This window comes from Parus major, chromosome 3 (assembly GCF_001522545.3).
Source record: "Parus major isolate Abel chromosome 3, Parus_major1.1, whole genome shotgun sequence".
Lineage (NCBI taxonomy): Eukaryota > Metazoa > Chordata > Aves > Passeriformes > Paridae > Parus > Parus major.
In genome coordinates, this window is record NC_031770.1 from 95,423,150 (window position 1) to 95,437,504 (window position 14,355).

A 14,355-nucleotide genomic window follows, 5' to 3' on the forward strand; every position below is an offset into this window, starting at 1 on the left:
TGGAGTGAATCAGGTCCAGACGTCTAGATGAATTATCTGAAAAATCTTGGGTTCTGTCACAAGCAATGAATACCAGTTTAGATATATGCCACGCTGCTGTTGCTTCTTGGGTGTACTTTATCTTAAAACATTAGTGTGTTATCACAGAGCTAAATAATTAGAGTGAAACACTGTAACAGGAAGCTGTTCCTCCTCCTGTTGTGCCCAAAATGTCCCTTAGACCTTGATGTGTAATTCTGGTGTGTACTCTTTCTCTCCTGACAGCTAATCAGTTAGACAGATGGAGTAATCTGTTCTGAAATCTCCAAGGGTGATGGTCTCCTTTTTTGCAATATTTTTTTTTTTACAGTAGTTCTCTTTGACCTTCCTCAGCCCAGTCAGGGATTAAAGGCTTGTTTCTCCTGATGATTCCCTAAATCTAGTCATGTACAAATATGCAGATAAACCATTTAGTACATAACTGAAGAGAGGATGTTTGACAATGTCCATGTGATGTATTTCTACAAAAGACCTGATGTAAAATCATCAGTGGAGGCAAAGGAAATACTACTGCTTTCTTCATTGTTTATAATTTATAAGAGTCTCCTAGATATGTCCACAGGGACAAGTTTTGAAGTGCTTTGTGTTTAGAAAATTTTCCTCACTTTCAGTTACTGGTTTTCCATGGCCTGAGTGCATGCCTTGACTGATTTGACATCCCCTATTTTCATATCATTGTTCCATAGTATTGCAAATTGTGTATTTAACTGAAACTAATTGTAGGGAGCTTGAAATGTCAGCTGAAACATTGTGGGAGGTATGTTTTCATTGTTAAAGCTGCTTCCAACAACGGTCTTTACAACTTTGGTATGAATAGTTCGCTAATGCTGAATGTTACTGCAAGATGTTAAACCAAGTTAAATGCAGTGGACAGAGAAGTTGGTTGAAAAATGCAGTTGCAGTGAGTGAACTCTTAAGTGTGCTTCAGGGAAGGACTGAAATTTCACGTGACACGTATTGTCAAGCTTGGGACTTTATTTTTTTCCCTGCTTGCTCAGAAAATGTATTATGTCGATAAATAACTCCAAGAAAAATATTCAGTGCTTTTTGACAATCATTTAAAAAACAGTGTATAGTAAAGATTGTCTGTACCAGTGTTCTTCAAGTGTCAGAACAAATATGAGTGCTGCTTTTTATGCTCTTTCCATTATGCCTTTTTTCTTCTGTTGCTGTCTTCTGTCATTGTCCTTTGTTTCATTATATTAATTTGTACTGTTTCCTACAGCAAAGGACTTTAGGATCCAAAGTTAGGGGGAATTAAAAATTCATCTGTATGGCGTTTTGCAGACACTGTCTTTTCTTAATTCTTTGGGCTCTTCTGTCAGAGAGGCAGATATCTTGTTTATTCATAGAGTGATGAGTAAAAAATTTCCATTTTGGAACAGTAGTTCTCATTCCTTAAGAAACTAGACAGAAAACACAAATATATTTCCCATCACTGTCCATGGGGGAAGTTGAAACACTTAATGTCAATTGTCTTTGTCATAGCTAAGCTCTACTGTTACTACATGCAGTTCACTCCTTTTTAGGCAAAAAGCTATTGAGCTCAGGCCAGTTTCTCTGACTGATGCCTGCAGCTAGGTCTTTTGAAATTTAATACCCTTGTTGAAGGGTTGCTGTTTACTTTCATTTATGATCTCTCAAAGTTTATTTTCTGTGGATATTTAAGGCTAACTTACTGTGTGCATGTTTTTCTTTGATCAGTAGATTGCACCTTTCAATGGTAACATACATTGCAAAAACCTGTAAAACTTTCTGGTTTTTGTAAGATCTTTGAGGAATATTTTATAAGGTCTGTGAATGATAATAGTATAAGAGGCAAGTAAACCTAAATGTGTCAATGCTAACTGAAACCTATACATGGAAAAAAAATACACCAAATTATGTGGTGTAAATGTAGAAGTTTTCATTCCAGTGCTATATATACACGTGCAGTCATATTTATTTCATATGTAACATACAGGAAAATATGTATTTCTCTAGTGGAAAGAACCCCTTTTCTCAGTTTTAATTCTACATTTTATTTTGCTGAAATAATGTTTTCAATAGTCTCATTATCTGTTTCTTTTTCTGTTCCATGAACGCCAAGGGAGATGCAGTAAAAGACCTAATGCTTCGCTTCTTGGGGGAGCAGGCTGCAGTGAAGAGACAAGTTTTAAATGCCAACTCTGTAGAGCAGTCATTTGTAGGCTTGAAACAGCTAATTGTAAGTAACAATCATCGTATATATTTAATATTGCGTTTCTCTCAAGATAATTGGGGAGTACTGACTGAGGAGAAACTGGAAAAAAAAATCTGAATATTAGTCTATTTCTGATCCTTCAATAGTACTAGCCAAACTACAATAGTCTTTAATGGAAATGACACTGGGGTTTAACTATTTAGGTTTAAATCACATAGTATTCACATTTTTTTACATTAAAAGTAAATCACATTTTTTACATGAAAAGTTAACAAAAAATTGTTTAAAGTGACTTTGAGTTTTTATGTAATACAAATGATTGTAAACAGATTTTAATCATGAGGGGTTTTTTACCTGTGTATATATTTATGTTCTCACCTGTGTGTTTTACAGAAAGACATAGAAGTTGTAAATGGAAAGCCAAACTGGTATGATAATTTCAACTGCCTAATTTTTTACTTCAGTGCAGGAAACTAAAAAAGTACTTCCAGAGGAAAGCTTAACTTAATCCTATCATTAATGTAAATATTTCTGTTCTGAAAAGAGTTTCATCTAGCAGCCTTGTAAACCTTGCCTTGTTCCTTTAACCGTTGTGTTCCTGTAGAAAATTGATTATTATTACATGACTGAGCCTTACTTAATGTGACAACATAACAAGATATTTTGGACTTACTTTATTTTTGAAAAAAATAGATGAAAAATTACTGACAAGAAGTAGTGAGGAATTATTAGGACAGGCTGTATTTAGTATTTAACATCCTTTAATTTAATTGTGTGACTTAACATGTAAAGCTTCAGGAGAGATGACTTTTTTGTTATGTTAGGAATATTCTAGGAGGTCTCAGCAAGCACACTGTTAAAGAAATTTAGAGGTAATTTTAGAAACTACACATGAAAAAACAGATTGTGATCTCCATCCTAGACACATGTTTTTCTGCTTATCTCAATGTTTTGTTTGACTTGAGAGGGAAAAAAATCTTATATAAAAGTCTTGTACCCATCAGTGTCTTAAGTAGGAAAAGCTTTTTTTTCACACTTACTTTCCGCCTTCCAGAAGAGAATTTTTGATGTGTGGGAAATGCTTATCTATTTATCCTGGTAGTGGTGTCTATGCAAGATGTTCTTCTATGTTGCAGACCATGTTGTACCTTAATTACAAGGCTGCTGCTGATAATGTTTTTGCTTTGAGCATGCTCTTAACCTTCAGAAGAGTAGTGTTAAAGCTTTTAGGCCCAAGGCAGTAAAGCTAGGAGGCAATCTGCATCTGTAGGATTTTTTGTTAGTTAGGGTACTTATGGCTACTTATGTTACTTACATTTTTTTTTTTAAAAAATTGTCTATTTTAGAAGGGTAGGTTTTTTTTATAAAATAGAAACCATTTGGGTAGAAATCAGAATGTTCTTTGGTTTTCAAGGCTTTCAATCATTAGGTGTTGGTTGGTTTATGGTTGGTTGGTTGGATGCAAAATAACTTTCTCATTTTGCAAAATAACATTTTCATTTGTAGAACTCGTTTCTTTTTGTGATGAGAATTAGTTGGTCATTTTTTGTACCCTTGCAAAAATTGCATTTCTTCTTAAGTCTAAATGTAGAAAATTTATTTCTGGTTGACTATAGTCTTTAAAGAGACTTTAGACTTAAAAACATTAAAATCCTATTCTAGATGATATTAACTAAAAAGATATATACTTTTTACATATGTAATAGGCCAGAATGACATACAATAAGTATTCTGTTACTAGTCACAAATTTTAATTTGTTTATGAGTGAATTCCTGACCAAATACGTTCAGTGAATAAATCTTTTAATTCAAGGGACAACTTAGAGGCAATATTTATATTAGGATCTAGTTAAAAAATAGTCAGTATTGGGAATATTGCTGTACAGTTTCCATAAAGTTAAGGGTTTTTTCCTTAGCTGTTTATTTGATATCCTTTGCACTACACATGAAAAAAAGAATTTTTTTTTCACCCAATTCAATCCCTTGCAGCAACTTAGAAGAGTGTATTTTGAATATGTCTGCAGTGAGAAGAGAAATGTTTAGAATTAGGATAAATTTCACCTTCAGACTTATACCAATTATTTATGTGTTTACCTGTGAGTTGTTGTCTGAATTCTTAAGTCAATTCAGACCTAATAGTACAGTCCCTGATCACAAGCTAAATTTAGATGGGTTTCCATCTAGAAGTCCCAACAATTATCACATGCTGTAGGAGGACACTACTGTCAGCTGAAACCAAAAGTGAATGTTTAGTCCTGTTACGAAGAAATTTGTTTGAATAAAATTCTCAGATGATCTTGGGCAAACTTCATTGTATTATGGGGAGAAAAAAAAAAAAGGAAAAAATTAAGAACAGTATTCTAAACTTTTCTGCTTCAAAGGAAACTGCTTCCTTAGAATCTGGTTACTGTTTTAATCCTGCGTGGTTGGAAAAACATGCTCATCAAACACATGATCTTCAAACCACATGTCTTCAGCTGCAATTCTGAAGGTTCTCTATTCTACCGTATGATTAAGTCTGTTAGCTTATTTAGCTGTTTAAATAAATACAGATATACTGCTGCTACTGTCAAAGGCTATTCCAGACATTCATTCATTTGGTTGTTAATCAAAGGCATTCTAATCAGTCCTCCCTCAAAATCTTTTTTTCTAATCAAAGTTAAAGTTGCTGACAATAATTAGTGTTTTAGTCTTATCATGGATTTTAAGTCTTTTCTTTTCCTTAATATTTGCTTCTTCTCCCCTGCTACTTTCTGTGAGTTGACAGCTGTGGCATTTCAACTTCTCAGATTTTCTTTCTCAAGGAAAAAAAAAACCTTCTCTAGCCATCTCATCGTGGATGCCTTCATAATCATCTTCAGATCTCTGCTCAGACTTTCAATTGAAGCTAATGTCATTTTGTTATCACTGCTCAGAACTCAGCACATTACATTGTAAATTGCATTACTTGCCTTGTGTTTTACCTTTTCTATTGTTCTGATATTGTAAATCATCTGATGATGCCTGTTTAGTGATGCGGTCCTTACATATTGACAGTACCGCCTCCTAGGTTACATCTACAAAGGAAGATACCACCTTTTTTAACCAGGACCACAAAAGTTCCAGGGTGCATTCTCGAGTACTACTCCTCACATTCCTATAAAAGGTCCAGTAAAAAACAGTTAAGTAAAAGCACTTCAGTGGGTAAGATGCAATTAGTGCTTGCAGCAGTGTTGGAGACTGATGTCCTTTTGGGAGGATCATAGCTCAGTCTGCAGAAGCTTCCTCAAGTACAATTAATTCTCAGAAAACAGTATTTATCACGAAGTTGGTACGCTGAACTTCCAGAGGTGCACCTTTTCTGATGAGGTCACCAACAGTAGCATCATATCTAAGACAAATAGTTTTTTACCAGGACCTGAACTCAAGTGGTTAAACTTTGCTAACAAAATTGTTCCGCATCAATTTGGTCTCTAGATGATTTCAATGAGATTTTTGCCAGTAAGCCAAAGATGATTTATTGAATAGCAGTGTTTTCACATTTTCAGTTTCTCTTCTATGGGACGGGCAGCAGTGAATTGGAAATGCTCTACTGGTGGCAAAACGGTGCAGAGGTGGTATAGGTGAATTAGTTTTACAGCTTTAGGGCTTTGAAGAGATATGGGCCTGCTGGAATAGTTCTGCACAATAATTCTGTAATAACTTGTGAGTAGAGTTATGCATCTATACTGGATAAGATTTTCTATTTTTTGACTGAAAACAGAAGATCTGTGCTTTCAGTTTCTAAAAGTTTTTATCAATCTGGCATAGGAACAAGCATTTACATCTAGAGCAAATAAATGTAAGCAAGATCTTCTTGTCACCCTGTTGCTTTGTTTTACAACAGAAAATACAAGATACAAGCTACAATTCTGTTAGTTCTTGTTATTCCATATTTTAGACTAATTTTTTTACCCTGATTTGAACAAATAGCACAATCTTGCTTACCAGGCCCTTCTGATGTTTTCAGTTGTAAGGTGCCTGCAGCCAGAGTCAGTCTTTTGTAGTTACCATACTTTAAAAAAGACTAATGTATCTTGCCACTATAAATACATGTTTCCTCAAAATACGGAATAATTTCTTCAAGCTGCTAGACCAAGAAAGGGTTACTGGCTACATTTTCTTAACTGATGTGTAAGTGCTCTACCAATGTAATTTACAGGGGAGAAGCATGTCATAGCTAGTGGAGGAGGACATTTTAATCACTTTAATGGTGTTACATGTAGAGTTAATGACTCCCTCTGAGTCTATTTTTAAAAAGTCATATACTGTTACTTTTGCACAGGAATAATGTTGTGCTTTTACATATATTTTCAAATATAACAAACTTGGATACAGTGGTATAACATACATATTCACTTTAATAAGTTATAAATTATCCTTAAAAATAGGGGAGGGGATTGTTCTTTTGTTTCTAAATCAGTGAGCAGTTTCCTACATTTTTATAGCTGATTTGAGAGAAGGTGGGAGTAGCACAAACTAAATGTGTGCTTTTGTGAAGAGGTTGCATTTCTGTAGTAGGAAGTGACTCTCTCAGTTAAAATTTCAGTGGTTTTCCTGAGAGATTGAATAATGTTATAGATTGTGTATCAGAGGAGTTCCCTTTTCATCATTGAAGACATTTTCTGTAGATTTCCAGTCTGTGTGCCTGTCTTTGCTTGACAGAAGAATTACATTTGAAATTTGTTTTACTGTGCAGTTTCCCTGTCTGTATGTAAACCTCCCCCAGAATTTCTGGGTTTTTTTGAAGAACAGAGACGTTCTGCAAGGAGTGATGCATTGTCTGTTGTGTAGCTCATCTGCTTTGGCCTAGCTTTGACATGTGTACAGCAGTTGGTACTGAGATGGTTTGGAGTTTTAATTTTTTCTGATGTGTATAGATTTTAAAAAATCCTTTCACTAGATAAACATCTAGTCTAATAGTATTTAGAAAGTACAGAAATCATGCAAGCTGGTGGCTTTCATTAAAAGACATACAGCTCCATATATTTTGAGGGGAGTGGAAAGATGGTAATAGCATCGTATGGAGGGAAGTTCTCTTCTTTCAGGCTTCTCCTGTGTTAGTGAACTATTTAGTAGTAATATTAGGTTGACAGTATTTTTTTCTCAGAGAAATGTGTGTTTTCACACAATTACAGCTAGACAACCATATCCTGATCATCACAGAATAATTATTTTTGTTGTTGAGAATGTTCCTCAGTATTCTTATGGTTTATCTGAAGCTATAGTGTCCATATTTCCTTTGAGTCTCTACTTAGGACTTAGAAACAAAATTCCGGTATAAGGGACCTGGATTTTTAGAACTGTATGATTGTAGACCATAGGAAGCATGAAAGTGACCTGCAGGGTTTTGAGGGATGTTTGAAATGGATGAAGATTTCTGGTGGACTGGTAACTCTTAAGTCTGGTACAATTTGCCTGAGCCAATAATGTGTCCAGTTAATGCCAAATCAAGTTGTCCTGCCAGCAGCCTTCTAGTAAGCTTCCACAGAGAATTATGCTCCATGACCAGCAGGCAGCTCTAATTTTGGAATCATTGCAAATAATATGTTTCATATTCCAGCAACAACTGTTTTCACAATAATTGTCAGACTTGCTTCTCTTGGCTGTCTTGTTCAATAAAGTATTTTTTGTCCATGCCTGAAATAAAATTTAAAATATTGTAGCAACTAAGATGGTCATAAATGATCCATTATTATTTTTTGATCCTAACTCTCATTTGGGAAGAAAAAGTTGAACAGTTTGAGTCTGTGTTTGCTCCTGTTGTAAGGATAGTAAGAATTAGTTTGTCTCCAGAAGAGGAATTAATTCAGTATGTGCAGTATCTTTCTGCTTTTCTAAGTTGATACTGTTGATGTTGAAGGATGTTATAATGCATTACAAATTCCTGCTCTTCCTTAAGAATGTAGGTGGCTCAAAGTCTGCCATGCTGTTTCATGGTCTTGCTGTCAGCCAGCTTTTGCATTTCCACTGGAACTCAACTTACTAGCTGGCATCTGACAATGCAGAAAGGAGAGGTGAGGTGGACAGTGAATGGTGATCTCTATAGTGGCCTGTTTGCAGCATGGGTAGCTGCAAAATGGGGGGCAGAAGGTAGGAAGACACTTCAGTTGTTACTACTGGTTTTTCAATGTAACTGTTTGCTGTATGAATACATTTTCTAAAACGTTGGAGAGAAATTAATAAAATACCAATTCAAGATTAGTATCTGAACTTTGCAAGCATCATATAAATGTATTTTATTCTTTTACATTTCATCAGACAACATGATTATTTTGTTTTACAGTTATATTTTTCTATGTATTAAGAAACCGTTTGGAAAAAATATTACTTTAAGGAATAACTTATATTTATGTTAGAATGACCTGCTGGATATATGTCTCTTTAAAACTCCTCTGTATAATAGAAAAGTGTGATGGCTTAAAACTTGTAAATCTGTGTTTTAAGTTTTTGGTTTGCTGCATCAGACTATGCAAGGAAACACTATTGGGATATTTCTGTTGAAAAACAGATTAACAGTGTGAGATTTTGATTTGCCTAATTAGGAATGTTTTTTCCTATTAATAAAAAAAAGAGTATTTTGAAATTAGTCATGGGGTGGAAATTCAGATGTTTATGTTTTATAGGTGAAACAGTCATTCTAAATTTATTTATATTTATGCATTGTGTTCTTCCTTGTTCTTTGTTTTTGATTAATAGGAATTTTGTATCCTGGACAATGCTACAAGTTTATTTTCATTAAGTGGACTGTACTAGGGGTTATAATCTGAGATACTGAAGTCAGTAAGATACGAATAGGCATTGAATATTTTATGACTGTAAAGTAACTTGGATATTATTGATAATATATGGCTGACAATTTTTTTGTCCTTTTTTTAGGAGAAAACACATTTGTGAATATTATAGTATATTCATTTATATAATCAAACATGATATAGCTTTAAGTTTAGAATTCCATATGATATTATATATTCTTTTGTTTTAGTGATTTGGTTATATTAATACTTGATTTCCCTTTTTGCCTAATTAGACGTGCCGCTTTGACAAATGACATTCTACTTATCACTGGCCAGCTCTCCTGACCTTGTTGTTATTACTGATGGGTACATGTTGCTGCTGCAGGCAAAGCAAGCAGTTGTGCATTTTAGGGACTTCACGATTTTGCTACTTTCTCTTTTCTTCTTCCCAGAGTAGTAAAAACTGGAGAGCAGCAGTTGATTTGTGTGGGCGGCTTCTAGCTGCACATGGTCAAGGCTATAAAAAAAGTGGACTACCTGCTAGCCATACAACAGATTCTTTACAGGTATGTTTAAAGGTATGCCCTTGTCACAATATCCATAGCAGCTTTTTTTTTAACATGATCAAACTCCTTTTCCTAATTGTAACATAGAAACTGTGGTTATTTAGCTATTTTAACAAATCACTTTTTCTGTTTGCTTATGTAAAGTAGGCCTTCATTTAAAACAAGTTTAGTTTTTTTAAGGAAAATTGAATCTCGATTCTGTTTTTAAAGGTTTTTGGTAAAATGGAATATGTTTTGCTGTTTTGAAAGACTCAATCTGCTAAGGTTCATGGGACTATCTAGATTGTGAACTTTATAGTAAGGTTCCACATGTTAGAAATGAGTTTCATGTTGCTTAGAAGGTAAGAATCCAAATTAATAAAATATTGCAAGCGATTCAGATGTGACCAGATACGAACTGAGGTTTTTGACCCTAGTGATTTTAAAGCTTATGGAGTTTCACCAAAAGATTTTAAGAATACCATAAAGTTGGAAAAGCAGTTGAAAAACCAGATTGATAATTTGTACATGCTAACTCATTTCAAAGAGAAATGTTCTAATTTTGAAGCAGGCTAGTATTTAAGCTTCGTCTTTGAAATCTTAGTACCTTTACAAACAATTAAGCATTGGTCCTCTGAGTTTTGTTTTAATGATTTGATGAAAAGTACTGTGTAAAAGAGCAGGTAAATATAAATCCTGATTCTTTTCAGTAACAGGGAAACTCAGCTTTTATCAGGAAAAGTTGAAATTGTACTGGATGTGGCTTTTAATTGAAGCTAGTAACAGACCTTGTCTTCCCTTTTTCTTATGTATTAATTTTTAGCTGTGGTTTGTGAGACTAGCACTGCTGGTAAAACTGAATCTGTTCCAAAATGCAGAAATGGAATTTGAACCATTTGGAAATTTAGACCAGCCTGATCTTTATTATGAATATTACCCTAATGTATACCCTGGACGTAAAGGTAAAACACTTGATTTATGAAATGCTTTTATTTTTTCCATTTTTATCATTCATTCTAAAATATTGGTTGGATTCAGGGGGGTTTTAAGTGTAAAGCATTGGATAGCTTTGAATTATGTTGGTTTTGGTTTGTTTTTTTTTTTCCCAGAAGAACATGATTGATTATTACATTAAGTATTGCTCATATTATGGAGGTAGTGATAAAAATTAACAACAGGTAGGCAGTGTATTTCATGATGCTGCTGCAGAGGAGTGTTTTTACAAATAAATGTAATATTTTAGTTCTATGATACTGAAATTAAAAACTACCAAACTTGAATAGTTCATTTTACCCAAAAATAGGCTTGAAAGATGATGAGAGAGTTTGTGGAAATAGACTCTATGAGCTTTTTCCTCTTCAGTTCATCCAGATAGTATCACTATGCTGTTTTTAACATTTGCATGCCCATATGCTACTGCAGGTGTTATTTTCTGGTTTCTAGGATTAAAAGAAAAAAAACCCTAAATTTAGAACTAAGTTAATATTACTCCTTTTTTGAAACATGGTTAAAGGTAGTATTATATGCTAAATAATTGAAAATAAGTAAAAACCAGAGATTTACTACGTATCTCATTATTGAAGAGAACAAAAATGACACCAGCTTCAATTCTTTTTAAGCAGTTTGTCTCAAGTTACAAATGCACTACTTCCCACTGCTCCAAATAGCTCATAGATTAACCACATAGTTCCATTGCTCAGGATATTCTAGTTCTCCAGAAGTCTGGGTTTGAAAAATTGCTATTTTTAAGAACAGTTTTGCTCTTGTTCAGGCTATTTTGAAATTTTATTTTTTCTAGATCTGTTATTTAGAAAAGAATAATTCTCTGATGCAAGTACACTGTTGAGTGTTCTTAATGTTCTTTGGCTTTTGTATTTGAACCACAGTGTGTAATGAAACATTTGTAAGAAGCAGTTGTTACAGGCAGTTCCGCTCTGAAAAATTGAAGTCCAATTTACATGAGATGCTGGTAGCCCTGATGGAGTAACCTAGAAAGAGAGGAGATTTTAAGGTTGCTGAGGAAGGGAAGTTGGTCACAGAGTTCATGATTTTGTGCAGATCACTTTGTTTAGTGATACAAAAGATTAGTTGCAGCCCTGCAAGACCAATGTGTACTGCCTAGAGCAACTCCCTCTTATGTTGAACTCCTTCGTCCTTCGGGTAATCACAGGCAATCCACTGGGAAAGAACTGTGTCAGTTGGAAGAGTGAAAGAGGTCTTGGTCATCAGGTTGGACAGCTTTTTGGATCTTAGGGCTGCTATTCATATGATGCTACCACAATAGTAGTGTTCTGCAGGTCATATGTATGTCTCCACATCTTTTTCAATATTAAAAATAAACTATTTTGTCTAAGAAAAATCCTTGCAGGTCATGTCAATATTGGAGGCACTTGAATGCTCGTGCCACAGATGATACCGAGGGCAGCAGTTCAGGACAGTCTGGCCAGGTCTTGAAATCAGTCACCTGTCCTGTGACTGGGCTTTGGATCCTGGAGCAATCACTCAACCACTGTGGCTATTTCATACAAGTTAGGAGGATATTGATGGTAAAAAAAGATGAGCTTAAGGAAGATAGTCTGTTCCATAATTAATTTTTAACAGTTAAACATACCAGCTGGGACCATAGTCTGATCATTTGTAAGGAAAATAGGATCAAGGTTGGATGGAGCTGACCTGCTAGTTGTAGATATCTCATATACATCCAACATGGTTATGATGTGGGACCAGCTATCCAACATTCCGTACATAGTTTTGAGGAGAAAGAAATGCCATTTGCAGGGATGTGGAAGAACACAAACAGTTATATTTTTGTCTAGTGTTAAACTATGCTATGCTGGATTATGGATAAAGAAATTTAGTATACATACCTTGTTAACCAGCTAATTTAAATAATAAAATACAGATAAATCATTCCTATGTTTTGGTTGAAGTATATTAGTATGAATACACAATCCACTGCTTTTTGGCAATTTTGTGTATCATTTTGCGGTGTAATAAGCATAAAAGAAAAGGGCTTAATTTCAACATTTTAATTTTGATTCATGGTATATAAATGGACTAAGCACTTAAAAGTCAATTTAAGAAGTGAGAGTATAGACATAAATAATGTACCCATTAATTGTAATACAGATAATATTTTGCATATTTCTTTTTATTCTAAATAGTCATAGTAAAAAATGTAGTACATTAGGAAGTTTTCTGGGTTTTATGTGTGAAGTAGGGAGAGTTCAAAACTTAAAGCAGTGAGAACAGCCCTTCATCCATTAATCTCTTAGAAGTCTATCTCAAAGAATTTAAGTTACAAGTAATTGTATGAAAAGTGAAAGATGCTTTTCCATTAATTTAATTTAACATGGCCAACATAGTCCTCTTAATTTCCTCTGAATCTCACCTAAAGCTGTTTTCAGCAGTGCTGCTAATCTCCATTTCCTCTTCATATTTTGTATGGAATTTGCAGCCATGGTATGCATTGATCCCATTATTGTTGTCTTTATCATGTAAGGCTGTAAGATCTAGTTCTTCTGGAATCTTCCTTTCCTGGCTTCTGTGGGCTCTTTGTTCAGTCATTTCCATAGCCCATAGGAGTGTAGCCTCTCAGGATGTTGATTCTGCCAGGATCCTTGTGTTGGCCAGTGGGGTTGGCTAAGGTACTCATAGATCATTCCTGATTGATAAGGAGCAGAGAACAAACTGTTGTCATTTTTTAGTAAAATCTTAAAATTCCTTACTTACAGATTTATTTATTTTAAATTCATCTGCGTAAAGAAGCTATAAAGTCATATTTTTACATATAATTATTTTCCTTCATAATAGGTAGGTCCTTAGGTCAAGAACCCTATTTAGGTCCTTAGGTCAAGAACCCTATTTTAGATTGCTTCTTGCACATCTTCATTGTACTGTGTGGGATATATGAGGCTGAATTTTTGTCATCTGCTCTCTATGACAGATGGTTTTCAGGAATTTGTTTAAGAGGTTTTAATTTTATATTTACGCAGTCTGACCCACTTCTATTCATACCATTTGTGTCTGTGTTCCTTGTGATACATAATAAACTCTCATATGATAGCTTGCCTAACCTGAGACAGCCTTTTCGTTGGTAATGCCTATGTGTTTCTGAGCCTGTGAGAGCCAACAATTAAAATGGAACATTAAAATGCTGTTTCATTCTTTTATGAGGTAATTTGGTCTTGTTTCTGGTTAATAGAGCAGTAAGTTCCAGAAAAATTATTGCTACCAAAATCAATATTTTAAAGCTACAAAACTTGTGAATAATTTATTTTGTATTGCAAAGGGGGAAAAAAATAAGCTATGTGTAAGTAAAAATTGAACTTCTGCTCCCCTGACCAGAAGCTTATGTAACATGGGGTGGATTTTGTTTCCTTTTCCCCATTTCATTCTCCTTGTGATGATGCAGCATCATCTGTACTCCTCTATATCAAATAATTGGGTGGGAAGGTCCTAAATAAGGAATATGGCACTAAATATCTAGTTGCATTTGTTCTAGAAACATACTTCATAGTGTATTCCTTCTCTTGAGCTCTGGTTTCAGTACCAGCACAAGGTTTTTAAAAGTTTGTCCGTGTTGGGACTAGGTATACACTAGCATGTACTGCAATAGGATGGTACTTCTTGATGGATAGTGATAGTTGGAAAAAATAACATAAATAATATATATACAATATATTTTTTTCTCTATATATAAAATAGTGTGATTCTAGATATCACAACTGCTTTAGCATTTTTCACTAGTGATACTTCTATGACATTACTAACATCCACTGTGTTTAGAATTTTTATCAGAAATATCTGAAAAAAAGTGATAGAAGAAAATAGT

At 34.3% G+C, this 14,355-nt stretch overlaps 1 protein-coding gene across 2 annotated transcripts in view; it reads left to right on the plus strand.

Annotated features, from left to right (window-relative positions):
• The window catches only part of TRAPPC12 (trafficking protein particle complex 12), a 50,589-nt gene that overhangs the window by 3,099 nt on the left and 33,135 nt on the right, over window positions 1-14,355 (plus strand). For both annotated transcript variants that reach the window (XM_015621156.3, XM_015621155.3), the window contains exons 3-5: window positions 2,129-2,245; window positions 9,429-9,542; window positions 10,345-10,483. In XM_015621156.3, coding sequence (XP_015476642.1) covers window positions 2,129-2,245; window positions 9,429-9,542; window positions 10,345-10,483 — 370 coding nt within the window. The remainder of the gene's footprint in view (window positions 1-2,128; window positions 2,246-9,428; window positions 9,543-10,344; window positions 10,484-14,355) is intronic.